The sequence below is a fragment of the Scardinius erythrophthalmus genome (genome assembly GCF_964197995.2).
Source record: "Scardinius erythrophthalmus genome assembly, chromosome: 20".
Taxonomy (NCBI): Eukaryota; Metazoa; Chordata; class Actinopteri; order Cypriniformes; family Leuciscidae; genus Scardinius; species Scardinius erythrophthalmus.
In genome coordinates this window covers 11,872,345-11,891,276 of record NC_138240.1, presented here as the reverse complement: position 1 = coordinate 11,891,276, position 18,932 = coordinate 11,872,345, and the positions used below count along the sequence as shown (strand labels likewise).

Here is an 18,932-nt window from a genome sequence, read left to right as displayed (position 1 = left end):
GAGTAGACGGCTCCGTATACTTTGGAATTGCTCTGGCAGTACCTTGATGTCATACAACAATCCGTCATCACAGCTCCACTTCAAGTCGAACACACCTATTACGTCCAGCGAGGGGAATCAGGACATCAAGCTCCACCTATTGGCTCTGCAGTGAGCAGCCTCTCTTGGACAAAGGTGGATTGGATGGGTGCTTCTCAAATGGAATTTGTTCTCAGTTCATTTTCATGAATTAGAATGTGTGCAAAGGATTGTGGGTAACTGAAGGATGCAAAGGATACACTTGATGCATCCTTCAAAATGAGTTAAACGAAGGATGTGAAACAAAGGCTGTCTTCCAAGGATCTTTCATACTGAGACGGCCTTCAGCGGCGCTTTATGACATGATAGCCGAGATATGCAGCTTTACAAGAATGAAGCCTTCCGGTTGAGAAACACCCAAACAAAGCATTTGGCAGAGGTTTGAACTGATGACAGTTAAGCAGAAAGATAAACAGAGAATTGGTTTTACCCAAGAAACTGCTTTTTAATGTTGATGGAATGAGAAAAACAACAGGAAACATGACGCATCGAAACAGGAAACATGACACATCGAAACTAATTGTAACTGCGTAAATATTTTAGTGTCAAAATACTAAAACAGACAAACTCAGATACATAATTCATAAGAATTAATAAAAAGGTGTAAAAAAAAAAAAAAAGGTGTAAGGCTGGGAGCATACATTTGCTATTTTGAACCAATAATCGGAACAAAAAGCATTTAAAATATACAGTGCAGATTTCAGTTTATCTGACTCCAATATAATTAATCTCCATTAAAGTTGTTGTCATTATTTAACCTCTTATTGTTCAAAGGTTAAAGTTTTATTAGAACTGAACAGAAAACGTAGGATTTAACTTGAACGTTTAGATAACAGAAGTTATACAATCACTTTAGCGTTCAATATTATCAGTGATAAAAGGAAGGATTCTCATCAAAAGCAGACAAAGTTATGATGATGAAGGGCATTTTCCATCTTTAATTCACATGTATCCTTTAAAATGATTACTGATGTACTACTACAACTGGAAAGAGTTGCACCCACTTTGCTCAGCCTTTCAAAGGTACCAAGATTAAAAAATTGCCAACTGAATAATCTGCAGACGGTCTCTCAATTTTTCATTCTGACCAAAGACACTCCTGTCATAAGTGCTACTGTCAACATTACATTAAGAATTGTAAAGATTATAAACATAATCAACCATGGGGATATCTGCAACAAACAAAAAAAAAAAAAAAAAGAAAGAAAAGTCTTAATTTAAGGTAATATCGCAATATAATTGTATGGTCTTATCATTTTGTGAGTTGATGTTGAGGTCAACCTGTTTCAGTGGATATAAAAAGTCTACACACCCCTTTTAAAACAGCTGCTTTTTGTGATGTAAAAAAAAAAAAAATCAAACTGCAAAAATAAATTATGTAAATATTACAACCATGCAATGCCACTGAAAACCAAAGTGACACATTTCAAAGAAAAATAAAAGATCCCAATTTATATTTAGTGGTTTTAAGTACTATGTACTTACATCGAAAAATAAGTACAATGTACGTATTGTGTTCATGTTGTATTGTACAGTATATTGTAAAACACTTTTGCTGCTATTGAGGTGTGATAAGGTTAGGGACAGGTGTAGTGTATGAGTAGGTTTAAGGGTGGGTTAAAGGGATACTCCACTTTTTTTGGAAATAGGCTCATTTTACAACTCCCCCAGAGTTAAACAGTTGAGTTTTACCGTTTTTGAATCCATTCAACCGATTTCTGGGTCTGGCGGTGAGATGGTCCTCAATGCAGAGCATAAAATCCAGGGGGAGGAGTTGGATAAAATCCAACTCCTCCCACCTTACATATACCTAAACCTACCCGTCTCCACCCCCTGATCCCTAAACCCACCCCTAAACCTACCCATCTCCACCCCTAAACCTACCAATCTCCACCCCTTATATAAGATCCGACTCCTCCCCTCGGATCTTGTGTACTGCATACACAAGATCTTGTGTACTGCACTGTACAGCATCTTGTGTACCGCGGGCGGGTATAGATGTATACACTAGATGTCGCCTTCGCTACTGCAGTTCATTGGAACGAAACCGTAGCCAAGGCGACATCTATGTATACATCTATACTCGCCCGCGCCGTCAGACCATTTGGACGTGTGCTGTCTCTTCAAGAGATAACAACGATATAAATATTGTTCGTTTTCTCAGACAAACCGCTCGTTTCGTGTCTTAGGCCATCAATGTGTACTTATGATGGGGAATTGTTTCATTTGGACGATGGGGAATTGTTTTAATTTGGACTCTGTGCTTGTGTTTTGAGACAGTGACCATCGACCTGCATTATATGACTGACAAACAAGAACGGTTTGACCTAAAAATATCAAAATTGAAACTACTGCCGTAACAAAGACACCTACATCTTGGATGCCCTTGAGGTAAGCTAAAACATATCAAAAATTAATTTCAAAGTGAACTATCCCTTTAAAGTCACTTAATATAAAGTGGGACCAAATAGGAACTTGGAATAACTAACTGCATAACTGTGCACACCCATGATGTGTTGACAGTGTTGTGTAAATTCATGAGCTTGAGCTTGATGATTAGTCATTCCATAGGCTACACAAGTATTAAAGGGTGCACACCTTTTTTCCTTTGAAATGTGTCACTTTGGTTTTCAAATTTCAAATGCAAATGTTCTGATATGATTTATCTTTGTTTCATTTCTTCATCTCAAAAAACCCAGCAGTTTTAAATGGGGTGTGTGTGTAGACCTTTTTTATCTGCAAGGATCTCGTCTATAGTGCCATAAAATCTGTGTGGGTCTGTGTGTGTTTCTATACACTGTAAAGTTTATTTTATAGTGATATACATGTGTATTAAGCAGGTTGACTGAAACTGGAATGGCTTTATCTTTACAGATCTAAGATATACAAATGTAAATTTCACTTACCCTCCTCTCCCGAGTCTGATTCTGATTTCCTGCAAACATACAAAAGCAAACAAATGAGGTTGCTAATAAATTCTAGGACATGCATACACAAGACTGTGTCTGGGTGTGAAAGATAACACATAGCATTCTTTAAAATACATTTATGAGTCTATTTATGAGGCTTGTGTGTGGGAATCTGTCTAGTGTCTTGAATCAACTGGTAGGCTACCAAGGATACTTACTTCGGACTTTTTTTCTTGTCAGGTATTTTTCATAGTAACCTGAACCAAGGTAAAACATGATCTCCAAAACAACATAAACTCCCATTAATATTGGCAGCCAATCCTCAAAGCACCACATTCCAAAAAATATTGCAGTGGCTATAGTACATGAAAGAAAAGGATTATAAACAACAACAAAAATTAATTAGATAAATCTGAAATTAGCTTTTAATACGTTTGGATGAGTAAATGAGTATTTACACCTACACCAAACTTATACAACATAACAGAAAAATGTAATTTACTAATAAAAAATGTGAAATACTGAACCTTACTTGTAATGGTAGTATTTATTAGGTCAACCATTATGATGGCACAGAGCCAACACATCCTTCTGTAAGTCAAGGATTTTAGAGTGTTAAATTCAAAACACAGACGTTTTACAGTCTAACAGCCTGACCATAAAACAACTCATTGCAACACTGAATCAATCAATCAATGGTGTGAGTTCGGGGCGGAGCTAGCAACAAAACCCTTTTGGAAAAGGTTATAATTTCTATTTTCTGCATTTCTCTTCGGTCTCACCAGTGACCTGATATGTTGCTAAAGATAACACTCACAATTCATGGCTTGGCCCGCAGTGGAGGAAAACAATGATAGTGTGCAGCAGGCTTGAAACCATGGCAACCACTGTCAAAGCGGTAAACACATTCCTGAAACCATAACACTCGTACACGCACTCATACTAACACAGAAATATGCACAGATTGAAATGGGAACTAAATTGGATGTTAATTTCCTTTAATGCTTTTACTTTTTATTCTTAAGATAAAGTGTAATATTCAGTTTAAACAATGTAATACTTTCTGTCATAAAGTAAAATTTAATGTAGTAGAAAAATAATCCTTACTTTAATTGTTTTTATTAGTACGAGGATGACAGCAATAGTTTTGAATGCTAGTTCAAGGACAGACGCACTTATGGTTGCCTGTGAAGAGATACATTATTTGCCATATGCGGAAATTATGTTGAAATTATGGATTTAGTGTGAATCTTTTCATTTAAAATGGAGGTCATAAAGTTTTTTGACACACTTACCGTTTTTTTCAAAACTGGTCTAATGATAACCAGTAGTGAAGAGCCTCCAAGAAAACAGAGGCGACTGAACAATAACAGTGCTAAAACACATCTCTGGTATGTATACTAAATGTACAAATACAAACACACTCACGTAAAGTAGAAAAAACAACATCGATAGTCAAATATACATATTTTAATAACCAACATGCAGATCATGAAAATGATATTCATGGAAGCAAGAGGCAAAAAGGCAAAATGAGTGAGATAGAGGCAAGCAAGCCATGCAAGACTGCAAAACCTAATTGCATTTGTAATTCATCATGAGAAAATTTGCTTTATAAACATGCTTGCTACAATAAAATACCATTTAGCAACATGCATAGTCTACAATAAAATACCACTTAGCAACATGCATAGTCTACATACCATATATTGCGCACACTGAGGAGACGATGTTGATGTAACTACAATAAATGAAAACAAATTACAAGATTTAACATCATGCTCTTAAATATAAAGGTTCTTTATTGGTGAAAGGCCCGTCCGCTGGCCCAACGACGGTTTCCAATAGAGCGGGTGAAGGATACCTGCGGGTTCTGTCTTTTCAGTGTGAAAAAGTAGTTTATACGTAGTAGTAGTAGTAGTTAAGTAGTAGTTTTTAACTTTTATCTGACTCCATTTTCTCATGACCTCGAATTTAGATTAGAATGACAATTGATTATTGACCATTTATATAATAAGTTATCTAGACAATTGTTTATTCTATTTAACTATTCTTATTGTACTAGTTCATTCAGATACCAATGTCGCTCATGGGTCTTGCACTGGCCGTTCTTTTACGCAGATCCCACTTGCCAGTCTTGGTCACTAGAGTGTCTATACTATTTACATGGCCGCTCCAATGCTTGCTCTCTCTAAAAGTATTTTGTATAGTCCCCATAGATCCGTATACACTTGAATAAAGCAACACCATCTCTAGTCAGAGGTCATGATCACTACTACAGATATAAGCCGACCAATATTACTTTCTCTGATGGTAGCTTTGGTTTGGTCATGCCATGGTTTCCCATGTAGGTCTACACTTAGCTAGAGTAACATTACAATAAACAGAGGTAAGGCTCACACTATTTAGGTTGGTCGATAAACATTCTTTTGTCCTATATGGAAATTCCCTTTTTAGCCTTTACAGTACACTTGAACCGGTTAGTCCGCGCTCTAAAATCTCAGTTGGCGTGCTCCACTTAATACTGGACTTTAGTCCGTTATTAACCTGAACACAGATTTGCGGTTACAATGGATACAATGTAATCTACAATGTTAATAATTTTAGAGCAAGGATAAATTCAAATGTAACAATTTATTATTAGTCAGGTAAATTTATCATGACAATTGCTCAGAAATAAAGAGTAAAGGATGCATACCAAACATCAGAAAAATAGACACTCAGTACAATAGACACTTACAGTGTCCTGATCTGGCTTAACAGAATAGCTTTTGCAACATTTCTTTAAATACCAGACCAAGACAAAACATCCCCCAAATTGAGGAATTTAAGATAGGAATTTGCAAAGACCCTGGGAGAGGGCACATCCACCACAGTAACTAAAGTATCTCTAAACTCTTATAACCTTTTGGTTTACTTCTGTGGGTATGAGACCATTGTACCAGTCACACTTTAGTAGTAAACTGTCATAGTAACACACAACACTAAAATAATGCAACCAGTAATTTAGCAACATAAGATGTAACATTTAACCCTTTAACGAAGAAGAAACTTGTAACAAAAAAAGTGACTCCAGAACATCAGAACTGGATACAAAGTGCTTAAAGGATCCCATAAGTTTCGGCAAGAACTGCAGACTGCCGATGGTTGCCACAGTAACCCTATTATAAAAGAAAATAAATTTTGAAGTTCCTCAACAGGATATCACCAGCCCTGCAATAGTGGATATATTTGATTGTTATATATGTAATGCTTTTGGTTTATATTTTACCTGGAACCTGTAAGACTATATTTGATATTGACACAAATAGTGTTGTGTTTGTAGTTAGGTTCGTTTGTGAACTTTTGATTTCAGAGATTGTTGGTGCTGCGCATTTGCCTGCAAAGAAAGCTGAAAACATCACAGAGCATCAGTATTTACACTGACTCAACAGGGAAGTAACCTATGAATGTGTAATGTATAATTGTCTCTGAAACATAAGGAAGTATTTTTGCATTCAAAAACACATAATTTAAATATATTACCAGCCCTGCATTAATGGATATATTTGATTGTTTTATATGTAATACTTTTGGTTTATATATTTTACCTTGAACCTGTATGATTGTATTTGATATTGATACAACTATGTTTGGTTGTTGGTTGTTTGGTTCTGGTGCTGGGGTTGGGGCTTTAGAGATCGTTGATGCTGTGGATGTGCCTGTGAGGAATGCTGAAAACATCGCAGAGCAACAGTATTTACACTGACACAGAAGGGAGGTAACCAATGAATTTTGATAAAATTGTCCCAAAACATGAGGAAGTATTTTTACATTAAAACACACACACACACACACACACACACACACACACACACACACACACACACACACACACACACTGCTTTACTAGTTTACATTACTTTCGTAGTAAAGCAATCCCGATCACGTTGAATGTGTTTTCGACTACCTCTGGAAGTGGTAGAAAGTGGACAAGCTCAAAACCTTTTAGACCCCATTTACACCTGTATTTAGTGTTATCCACTTGTTACCCGATTGTCCAAAACGCAGTTTACAGTTTTTTTTAAACTGCTTACACACTTAAAGTGGAACTTTAGGCCCACTCAGTGAAACCATTCACTCATCTACCTAATCTTCAGACCAAGTCTGCAAAACTGCAAGCACATTATATGCTTTACACTCAGTTTGGAATTGAAAAACAAACTTTTTGCACAACTCTAAACACAGTTCTCTACATGCCACTCTCATTTACAGATGACCTACACCCAATGATCATGTGTAAAAACACTTATACATAAATTGATCACATAGAAATCAAAACGAAAAAATTATTTTTACACCCTTGAATTTCTGTTTATAGTGTAAATATATATATGTATATATCTTTACATATATATATATATGTATGTGTATATATATATATATTTACAGATTTTTTTCAATTGCTAACACACTAAAATTAAAACTTTCCCACAATTAGCAAAACCTTACACTCACGGAGCAAAACACCGGCCTAGATTTGCACGATTGTAAGCACATGGTCAGCTTCACACTTTTTACAAAACATCACACACAGTGATTTGCAAAACACTAAACACACTTGTGTACATTTGACACAGAAATTTATCATGATGTAACTTCCTTGCAATTTCAAAGCAAAGGCTTTCAAATGAACACACCCATGAACCAATTGGTTAAGCACAGCCACCAGGAGTGCACACACACTGGTGCTTACAGTTTTTTTCAATTGCTTACACACTAAAATTAAAACTTCACTACAATTAGCAAAACCTTACACTCAAGGAGCAAAACACCGGCCTAGATTTGCACAACTATAAGCACATGGTCAGCTTCACACTTTTTGCAAAACATTACACACAGTGATTTGCAAAACACTAAACACACTTGCATGCATTTGACACAGAAATTTATCATGATGTCATTTCCTTGCAATTTCAAAGCAAAGGCTTTTAAATGAACACACCCATGAACCAATTGGTTAAACTCAGCCACCAGATATGCACACACATTGGTGCTTAATTGTAGACACACCAATCATGTTTACAGTAAGCACTATAAAAAGGCAACAGGTAAGTTCACCTGTCTTCAACGATAAAACTGTATGAAACCTGGAAAATGTTTTGTTATGAATGTTTTGTTGAAATGTTCAGTATTGACTGACATGAGTACATGAAAAGAAAAAAATATTTTCATTACAGTAGTCTGCACAATTGGTGTCATGTGGTGTTTACACTCTGTGTAAATGCTAAAAGTGTTTTAGGTTGAGCACAGGAGTGTTTAACTGATTCAAACAGAATTAGACCATATGATGGTTGTGTTAATGTTATGACAATAAAATAAGGTTTTATAAGACATTGTATAGTTTTGACGAAAGTGTTCCATTTTGCAAATGATCTGAGGTGTTGTGCTACTTTGGTGTAGTGTTGTGCTAATTGTGTGAAGGGGTTTGAAAAACCGGGCCCTGTTTTCAAAATTGTGCTTTAGCAATTGAAAAAAACTGCAAACTAACCATGATTCGAACATGATCTAAACCTTACTTTCCTTTTAGGCCTAACACTCTAACATTTGAACACAATCTACCAAAATGTTCTCTGAATATTGTGTCCATGAAAAATTCTGAAGTGCTGACCATGACAATATCAAAAATATACTGTCTAAAATAGTCTCATATTGACATATTGATATAATAGACATATTGAGTAATCAGCTGAACTCTTAACCCTTTTCTCTATTATTTTTTCTAATGATTTGAGATCTAAGTTTGCTCCTATAACAGAAGGGTTTGCATATGAAGAACCAATCAAATTGTAGGGAAATTATGTAATGTTTCATGTCATTTTTGCCACGCTCCTATTCTATAAAAACTGTTGTATTCCTTTTTCTGGTGGGATTCTCTCTGAAATTTGTCTGAGATCCTCCGGCCGTGATTAAAGCATATTTGAAGGCATTGTCCGAAGTTTGTGGGTTATTATTGCTGCGCAGCAAGTTAGTTAGGGGAACAAGTTAGGGTTAGGAAACTCAAAGCCAGTTGTAGACTATATAGACAGTGCTAGAGTATAAAGATTAAAGGGACGAGACGTCATCGAACTCGAGGCCAGTTGTCAACTGTAGAGCTAGAGTATAAAGATTATTAAGTGTTGACTGTAGAAGCTTGGGTGTCGATTGTAGACGCCCCAGATATATTTTTGAAATTTACAAATGTAGAAAAGCCTGTACATAATGTAATACACATTACACACATTCCCATTTGCCGTTTGTCAGAAAAAAATGAAGAATACTGATCCTCCAACAGTTTTAGTTTTGACTGCCAACTTTTTAAAATACATCACTTATCAGTGATAAAATATCTACTTCCGAAAATAACAGGAAAATAACAATAAAATATATTTATTATTATTTTATTTTTTTTACCTGTAGCCTGTGAGTCTATATTTGATGTTGTAAATTTTGTTGTGCTTGTAGTTAGGTTTGTTTGTGCACTGTTGGCTTCAGAGATCGTTGGTGCTGGGGATGTGCCTGTGAGGAATGTTGAAAGCATTACAGAGCATCAGTATTTACACTGACTCAGAAGGGCCTATGAATGTCTTTGATAAATATAATTGTTTTACCTGTAGCCTGTGAGCCTATATTTGATGTTGTAAATTTTGTTGTGCTTGTAGTTAGGTTTGTTTGTGCACTGTTGGCTTCAGAGATCGTTGGTGCTGTGGATGTGCCTGTGAGGAATGTTGAAAGCATTACAGAGCATTGGTATTTACACTGACTCAGAAGGGCCTATGAATGTCTTTGATAAAACTGTCTCTGAAACATAACAATGTATTTATATATATATACAGTGCTTGATAAATTTATTAGACCACCACCACCAAATGTAAGGTTTGTGCCACAGCTGCCCTAAACTAACAGCATTGGTGATTACCAAAATCATTTTTTTGTTTCTGTAATCTGTAATGGTTAATCCACCAGTATGTGTTAACTCTTTAGTCACAGTTGGCCAGGTCAAAGTCTGGGATTTAGTGGATTCAAAGATATATCACACAAAAGTTTCATAAAAAGCAAGTATTTGGGAACAACTATAGACTATTTGGAAGTCAATTACAAAAGAGACTGTGGAAAAGTACTGTACATAAAAACAATGCCAACAAGAATACAAGCTGTTATCAAGGTCAAAGGACGCCATACAAAATATATGTTTTTTGGTTATTATGTGTGAATAAAGACTATTTAGTTGTTTCAATTTGTTACTTGCCTAATAAATGACAATATCATTTTTAGTTTTAAACAAGTTTTTGACAGATTCCTAAAATATTTGTGTTAAATGTACATATAAAAAAACTACTTGAGTAGTGTGAGAGTATCTTTAAAAGTACTCATGAGTAGTGAGTACTGAGCTATGGATTCTACCCCTCTAATAATAAATACTGTACACTGCACTTTCAAAATTTAGAAAACACTGTACATACTGTAATACACACATTCTCATTTGCTGTTTGTCATAAAAAAATAGAACATTGATCCTCTGACAGTTTTAGTTTTGACTGCCAACTTTTTTAAAGTCTTTGTTCTGAACTGTACAAATAATTCAAAAACCTTTAGGAACTCATATAGAATTCTGGTCAGTATCACACATCAGAGATGGGTTAAAAAAGGGTTCTCTCTAAAAATTTATCTCTAAATTAATCTCCAAAACAGTGCAAGTTTTAGCATTTTGTGATAGAGAAATGAGAATCACTAATATTATGAAACCGTTAACCTCTCCTAATGCACTAAAATAGACGAAGATAGTGAGCAACTAGGGGTTAAGTGTCTTGCTCAGGGACACATTGGTGTCTCACAGTGGATTCAAACCCGGGTCTCTCACACCAAAGGCATGTGTCTTATCCATTGAACCAGCCCAATAGTATCAGTGATAACCAGGGGTTAATTAGGATTTTGAGGTGGGGGAACCCTTAATTCTACAAAAGTAATGCTTGATTAAAGAACACATAAGTAATTTTTCTAATTGCCATTTTGACGCCCCTTAAAATATCTATTAATAGGCCTTAAAAGACACTTATGATTTGTCTGTTATTTTGCAACTTAAATTCAGAATTACATTATTACACAGACTATTTTTGTTTATTATTCTATATTAAATGACAAATAGTGTTAGTAATACAGATGTATTTTATATTTAATTAAAATCAGTTGGACCAAGTTTACCTTCTTGTCCCAGGAAGTGGGCACCGTTGAGCTTACATCTGAATATCTTACAATTTAAACGTAAAAATGCACATTGTTTTAAAAGGGAACATCCTCCCCTACACAGCTAATTTTACTCAAATTGTTATGCTGACAATATAATTTGTAATGAAAAAAGTACATTAAATATAGAAGTATTTTCACCAGGGGAAACTTTTCCAAAAGAAAAAAAAAAAAACACACAAACACATCTCTTTGGTGGGGCACTCACTAAATGAAGAAGAATTGTACAAAATGAATCAAACGAAAACAGCTGCCTATAAACAAGCTGTAGTTGTCACCTCACACACTGACAGAGATGCAGTATAGGGCAATCAATAAGGTGCATACTCAATTTGGTACTTGAATTTGACTATCTCAGTAGCCTACACTAAGGAATAGTTGAGCTAGGGCTGGGCGATAAAACGATAACGATATGTATCGCGATAGACACTTAATCAATATCAATAAAAAATGCGTTCGATAAAACGTTCGATAATTTATTTATTTTTTTCGTTGGAAGAAACCAGCAAAGCAAGTTTGATTGCATGAACAAAGGCACTCACTCTCTAGTAACTAGATAAAACAGGAAAAGTCAGCTCGCCTGACTTAAAGTCTGACCGTAGTCAGACCAATGTCATCTGCAGATTATGCAAGGCCGTCGTCAGTTTCTCTGTTATTCGCGTGCTGATGCGGCTGTTCTAGCGTGTGCGTTTCTCAGTGCATACATGTGAAGCTCACATGCACTAAAAGCCTGTCTACCAGCGCCTGAATACTAAGTTATCTTTCGAGTCTTATTTTGCTAATACTGTTATATACACACAAGGTTTACATAAACTAGTCGGATATGTCTAAAGTAAAAGCAAACTTGAGAAAATTGAGAGAAAATCTGCTTGTCAAATGCGTGTATAATAGACGCGTCGCGCGCAGCTCTTAAAGAGACAGTAATAGTAAACACGCTGCCGCTTGTCCTTAAAGGGATAGTTCACCCAAAAATAAAAATTATCTCATTATTTACGCACTCTAATGTTGTTCCAACCCTGTATTAATTGCCTTCTAATATTTTCTAATATTAATATTTTGAAGAATGTGGGTATCCAAACAGTAGCTGGTCCCCATTGACTTCCATAGGAGAAAAATATACTATGGAAGTCACTGGGGTACATCAACTGTTGGTCATTCTTCCAAATAACTTTTATTTTCAACAGAAGAAAGAAACTTATTCGAGTTTAAAACAATGTGAGAGTAAATTATGAAAATTAGAATTTTTAGGAGAACTATCCCTTTAATGTTAATAAAACAACAAAATGTAAAGAGAAAATCACTCACTGCTCTTGACTAATAACTTTATTAATAGCTTTAATAAGTATCAATGTATAATTTATAGAAAATAGAAAGAAATAGATTTATAGAATTTATAGAAAGAAATCGTAATATTATATTTTTGCCATATTGCCCACCCCTTTATAAAGCATTTCTTACGTATTCTTTAATTTTGCACCTTAATGTTAAGAGATAATTGTTAAGTGTTCATTGTGATTTTAGACTTTTGAGTTTTCCATGGTCGTGTTGACATTTCTGCCTTTATAACTGATGAGATTATAATCAAAGGTAGGTTAAGTTTAAAATAAAAAAATCTTTAAATGTAATATATTTGTCTCCTGGACTGGTCCTTATTTTAAATATGTTATAAAAAAATTCAATAATTATCGATATCGACCGATATGAAACACTTATATCGTGATACAGTTTTCAGCCATATCGCCCAGCCCTAAGTTGAGCTTTTTCACAATAAGCGTTTTAGAACCGAGACCGATTACGTTTTATCCACATAATAAGCTCCAATATATTTATTTAGTAGGATTTACTGCTTCTGTGGTTAACAAATATAAAATATGTCCCCAACTAGTGTCCCCCCAGTGAATCTCGGTCATTTAAGTGTGATGGCTTCTTGAACAAGAAAAAATATATGGCAGGAAGTGACTTTGTCCATTGGGAATTGATTGGATTGTTAGATCGTTGTGGTTTGCTACGGACCTTTTTCACAGACTGTGATGACGAGTTTTCAGTTCTCAACATTGCAATAGTAAAGTTTTTAATGTTCAAATTTTTTTTAATGCATTTAAAATCCTAACTTTGTGTTATTACATTGGCAGTAGATTACAAAAAAATAATTGACACAGTTTTGAGGGTGTTTCTAATACAACGGCATTGAGTGACTGCAATTATGACATCTTTCTCTCTTTTGTCCCACCCTCACGCCAAAAAACAAGTCATCAGAATTGTATAGAAAGATAGAAAGTATAGAAGTATAGAAAGAAGTTTCAGTGCTTTTATAGGAGACTGAAAACATGGCTCAGAACAATAACACAAGTGATACTTGACAATATTGCTGTGTACCATGTCCAACAGGACAAACTGAACAATATTGATGTGAAACAAATATGCCAACAGTTACAATTTCTGTTAACGGCATAGTTCACTTAAAAATGAAAATTCTCATCAAAAATCATTTTGGGTGAACTATTCGGTAACACTTTATAATAACTGCATGCTATTAATCACTAGTTAAGCATTACTAAACAGTTAATTCATCATTTATAAAGCATTAATAGACATTAATAAGCAGTTTATGAATACAGCTATAAATGCTTTATTCTTGATTTATAAGCATATCTATAATGTGTTTAATAATTGTATTTCCATACTTTATTAATGATCAATTTATCATTTCTAAATGAAGTATTGCATTATTTACAAACCAGTTACATTATTTACCTTTATTTACAAACTAGGTGTTGTCATTGGTTAATAAGTTCACTTAGAAAGAGTAATGTAGTAGATGCAGTTAGTTATAAAGCATTTAGTAGTGGTCAGTTAACTATTTTGTGAGCTCATCTAAAGTGAGGACTATTTATGCTTTGTAAAGCATTTACAAAGGAGATTTAAAGGCTCGCTGATCTTCTAAACAGAAAAAGGAAACAAACACAACACAGTGATACAGAACATAAAATATTTAACAGCCTTTAAATCTCCTTTGTAAATGCTTTACAAGGCATAAATAGTCCTCACTTTAGATGAGCTCACAAAAATAGTTAACTGACCACTACTAAATGCTTAATAACTGCCTGAATTAACCATGAATTACAGTAGAAATACATGTTAATAAAGCATTTATTAACACACTAAGTAACTATTACTATATGTCTGAATAATAATATTTAAACAGTTTATTAATCATTTACTTACACTTTCTAAGTGATCTTATGAACCACTGACAACTCCTAAATAACCGGTTTGTAAATAATGCAATACTTCATTTAGAAATGATAAACTGATCATTAATAAAGTATGAAAATAAAATTATTAAACACATTATAGATATGCTTATAAATCAAAAACAAAGCATTTATAACTGTATTTATAAACTGCTTATTAATGTCTATGCTTTATAAATGACGAATTAACTACTAATGCTTAACTAATGATTAATAGCGTGAAGTTATTATAAAGTGTTACCAACTATGCCTTTAATGACAGATGCAGACATGTTTTTGGCTTCTTCAAAAAGCAAGGAACAAGACAGAAACATTGACAATTGCATTGCACTATGAACGGAGTAAAGTTAAAGTCCGCGTGAACCGGAAGTTGCAAACGACCTTTCTCCAGTGTTGTGACGTATTTCCCAGTGAAACGGAATATTGAACAGATGGCAGGGTTTTACTCTAGCGCTCCTCCTCTCCATCTCTGCTCATAACAGACTAACGGTTTGAGGGGAGTGGTTAAGCGTTTCCCAAACCAAGCCGTCAAACCTACGTCATCAGGGAAGGTCCTCCAATGCAGAGGGGAGGGGCATTTTCAGATTTTGATTAAAGATTACAAAGCCAAAAAAAATTTTTGAGTGGATTGACTTGCATGGATGAATTGTTCACCACAAAACGATCAATTTAGGCAAACAAAGTAAATATGGTCAATTTTGATTTCATGTGGACTTTAAGTCTCTGTTAAACTGCCTCTTTGTTTTTATTAGTTACCAGTAACATTACAGAATTCATTAATTAACGTAGGCTAATTTTAAGGTTAATATAGACTAAAAACTTTAATACATTATCATATTCATTTCCTGATTCCTCAGCTTCTTGGGATATCTCCACCAATATCAAAATATTCGCCCTCCCAGCATAAGTTGCCAGAAAATAAATACATATGAGTATTGTGAACTTATATATATTGAGTCATCAATATATATATAAGTTCACAATACTCATATGTATTTATTTTAAACTTAAATGGTTTGCCGCAATCAGTTTCCTCAATCGGTTTGAGTTGAGTTAACTTGTTTGGTTTTACACTTGACAATGAGTCAGACTAACTGAAATAAGCGTGGCTTATTTGGTAAACTTGTTTTATGAAACAGGCCACTGGGGTCAGTGTTTTTCCGGTGTTGTACCAAAATAATCTCCCACTCATTTTTAGCAAATCAGGTAAAGAGGTTGAAAGATGCCTATCCCCATTAGAATTAAATAAGTCCAACCTACATTTTTATTTAACTAACTCAAAAGGTTAAAATGATGACTAACATTTAAGACAAGCCTTAATGGTTAATGCAACCGGCCCCAGATGTCCTGGCATGGCAGGGGACACTATTTTAATTAAAAAAATTACGAGGGCATGTAAATTAAAATAAATATTGATGTACATGGATAAATAGCCTAATTTATAATGAATACTGCAATTAGTTTTAATATGAATTGTGAATATTGATTGTATATTCCTATACTTAAAAAAAAACAAAAAAAAAACAGTAGGCTAGGTTACAAATTACGATAGCGTACGGTATTTTTTTCTTACCCGTGGCATGTGAATCTGTTGGAAATATTGTTGTGCTTGTAGTTAGTATTGTATGCGCACTGGTTTCAGTTGGCGGTGGTGTTGTGGACGGTACATTTATCCGCTTCCTTCCCCAAAACTTAGAAAACTCTTCTACAACTGCAGCTCTGAAAAGGAAATTGAAGATCAGATTTGCAAACTAATAATATTAAACTTAACAAAATTATAATGATGCTATTATGTAGGCTACCTGAAGAAAAATGATTCCGATCCGGATGTCGAATCCGATCCGGATGTCCAGGACACTGTGATTGATCTTTTCCCTAAGTTATTAGTATGAACAACGACTCTGCTCTAAAAATATGCACATAAACAGTTGACGTTAGTTTAATGAATTAATAGCTGCTAACATTTAACACATGGTGTAAAGAATAACTTGTGTGCAGTGTGTGCACGGCAGGACTCACACTACAGATGAGTAGGCTGTTGTCTGGGTCCGTCAAACTAAACGTACCAACAGACGTACAGTTAGGCTTATCATCACACTTACGAGAGTCCAACATAAACCCCATAAAGTCTCTCGATCCCGAAAGGGTAACTGTGGTAAAATGAGAGATTTTAAAGTGACACATCTGAAAAAAACATTTCGTTTACACTAATAAAACAATAAACTGTGTGTGTGTGTGTGTGTGTGTGTGTGTGTGTGAGAGAGAGAGAGAGAGAGAGAGAGAGAGAGAGAGAGAGAGAGAGAGAGAGAGAGAGAGAGAGAGAGAGAGAGAGAGAGAGAGAGAGAGAGAGAGAGAGAGAGAGAGAGAGAGAGAGAGAGAGAGAGAGAGAGAGAGAGAGAGAGAGAGAGAGAGAGAGAGATGTAATTACCAAATTCAGAAAAATTCAATCATATTTTGGGAGAAAACTTTAGCTTGATCACAACAGCAGCAAAATAACAGCCTGCCACAAACTAGTCAGCCAGCGGACAAAATAAAGTCAGAAATATTCTTAACATGCCTGAATGTAGGCCTACAAATGTACAATACTTTATTTTTATTTTTTATTCTTAATTATTTTTCTTGTAGCCTAATTTCTTGTTTATAAAATTGTATTCATGTATTTGTTTACTGATTGATTTATTGACTTTATTGATTATTTGTTATATGCTTATGTAATGGCCGATGCTTTGGCAAAACTGAACAAGCCATGCCAATAAAGCTCATTAGAGAGAGAGAGAGAGAGAGAGAGAGAGAGAGAGAGAGAGAGAGAGAGAGAGAGAGAGAGAGAGAGAATCTACCGGTAATAATCTTATTCCGATCCGAGACTGCCAAAGTTACATTTTCTGGTTCGACCTTGAAAGGGGATTCCGTGTCTTGTGCTGATACACCATGGTCAATATTCATGTCTTTACATTGATCCTCCAACAAACCTCCATCGCTGTAACAGGAGATGAACCTCAGCATGGATCCAAATGAAAGAATAAGGAGACCTCTCGCAATATACATCTGAAATGACCAATATAAATAATAACATCAATTTTAAACTAGCCTACTGACTTGTAACAATTCCCGTTCATAGACATTAAGCCTTTACTGAAGTTCAAATGTAATAAAGTTATTACAATACCTTGTTTTAGACCTACCGTGCGCGTTGCTGATTAAAGTTATAAGAGAGGAAAAGTACGTGTTGTTGTCAGTTGATTCTTTATATAGTGTCCCTGAGTCCGTCGTCAGCTCAACAGATCTATTTTATTGGCCAATTAAGTTGGCTAAATGGTTTCTAATGCCCTCTTTTGGCGAATTCAGTTATTACGATCGAAGGGGGGAAATGGTCTTATAGCAACTTTGAATTGTCCTTCTGCCCCACAACAAACGTGCATAAGGAAGTAGGCTACACATGAATTATTTTTGTTGACAGTTCTTTAGAAGTGTTTATAATATAATCAGAAAGGTCACAGCAGGCAAACCCCTGATGATACTGAGCCAATCCTTCATTTTGTAAGTCAAGGTTTTCAGAGAGTTAAATAAAGTGAGAGTTACTTTTGTAACATACAACTGATAGGTGAGAGAATAATTTGAACCTAAATTGCAAGTTCATGTCACAATCCTTTGTAAAGAAGATAAAATAGCCTACAACTGCGTCTTTGCTATAGAGAACTCTGGGTCTGTAGACTTCTGAGAACAAGAACCTTAAGCTTCAGCTCGTGTTTTATCAACATAAACACAAGACAAAAATCAGCACACCAGCTGGAAGCAGAATCCAAAACACAAAATATATCATTATTGGTCATCTATAATAGTTACAAAAACTATGTAATTATTTACTGTAGGGGTGTCCATGGTTAACCGATTAACCGTTAAAAATTGCGTAACCGAGTGAAACATTTTGCTCGGTTAAGTGGCGTCAATGGCGTGCATTGAATTTAGTTGTAATACATTTTTGCACCACCAGAGACCGCTAGACCAGTTTTCTAATATGAAGCGGGCAAAGAAAGCGCGCGTCCGAGAGTGAAGGCTGTGCACGAGCCAGAAACAAACAATAGTATCCGCGCCACTGATCGCAGCACAATAACATCTGTCTGCAGAGCTTTACCACAGCAGTTTTACCCCGCGCATGCGCAGTTTCATCACAGTTTTACCCGCAGAGTCCGTTTACCGTTACATTAACCCATACAATTTGTATTATGCATTTCCTAAACATGTACTTGCTAATCAAACACTTTATATGAACAAACTACTAATCTATAAAACACAATCGGTCTTCCGACCTTTTACTATTGTGTTGATATGCGCGAGGGAGAGAGAGCAATGCAGCGCTCGTGTTGTTTGAAGGCGGTGAGAGCGCGCGCGCGCGGCCGGGGCTCTCTCACTGTTTGTTCTTATGCGCTCT

General features: G+C 35.2%; 1 protein-coding gene across 5 annotated transcripts; it reads right to left on the bottom strand.

Annotated features, from left to right (window-relative positions):
* Positions 1-505: 505 nt before the first annotated feature.
* Positions 506-17,763, bottom strand: LOC308680584 (uncharacterized protein). 5 transcript variants are annotated; one of them, XM_081348789.1, is made up of 15 exons: positions 17,670-17,756; positions 17,341-17,548; positions 16,523-16,653; positions 16,306-16,409; positions 16,077-16,222; positions 9,617-9,721; positions 9,420-9,524; positions 4,691-4,728; positions 4,283-4,387; positions 4,095-4,172; positions 3,805-3,929; positions 3,520-3,578; positions 3,206-3,343; positions 2,985-3,013; positions 506-1,250 (listed from the first exon to the last, which is right to left on the bottom strand). In XM_081348789.1, the coding sequence occupies exons 2-15, from the start codon at positions 17,546-17,548 to the stop codon at positions 1,149-1,151; spliced, it is 1,473 nt and encodes a 490-aa protein (XP_081204915.1). In that variant the 5' UTR covers positions 17,670-17,756; the 3' UTR covers positions 506-1,148. The 5 variants fall into 5 exon arrangements, 4 of the variants coding, with proteins under 4 accessions (XP_081204915.1, XP_081204914.1, XP_081204917.1 ...); XM_081348788.1 differs by having other exon boundaries at positions 507-1,250; positions 17,686-17,763; XR_014028927.1 differs by having other exon boundaries at positions 508-1,250; positions 3,206-3,266; positions 17,686-17,761.
* Between the last annotated feature and the right edge of the window lie 1,169 nt (positions 17,764-18,932).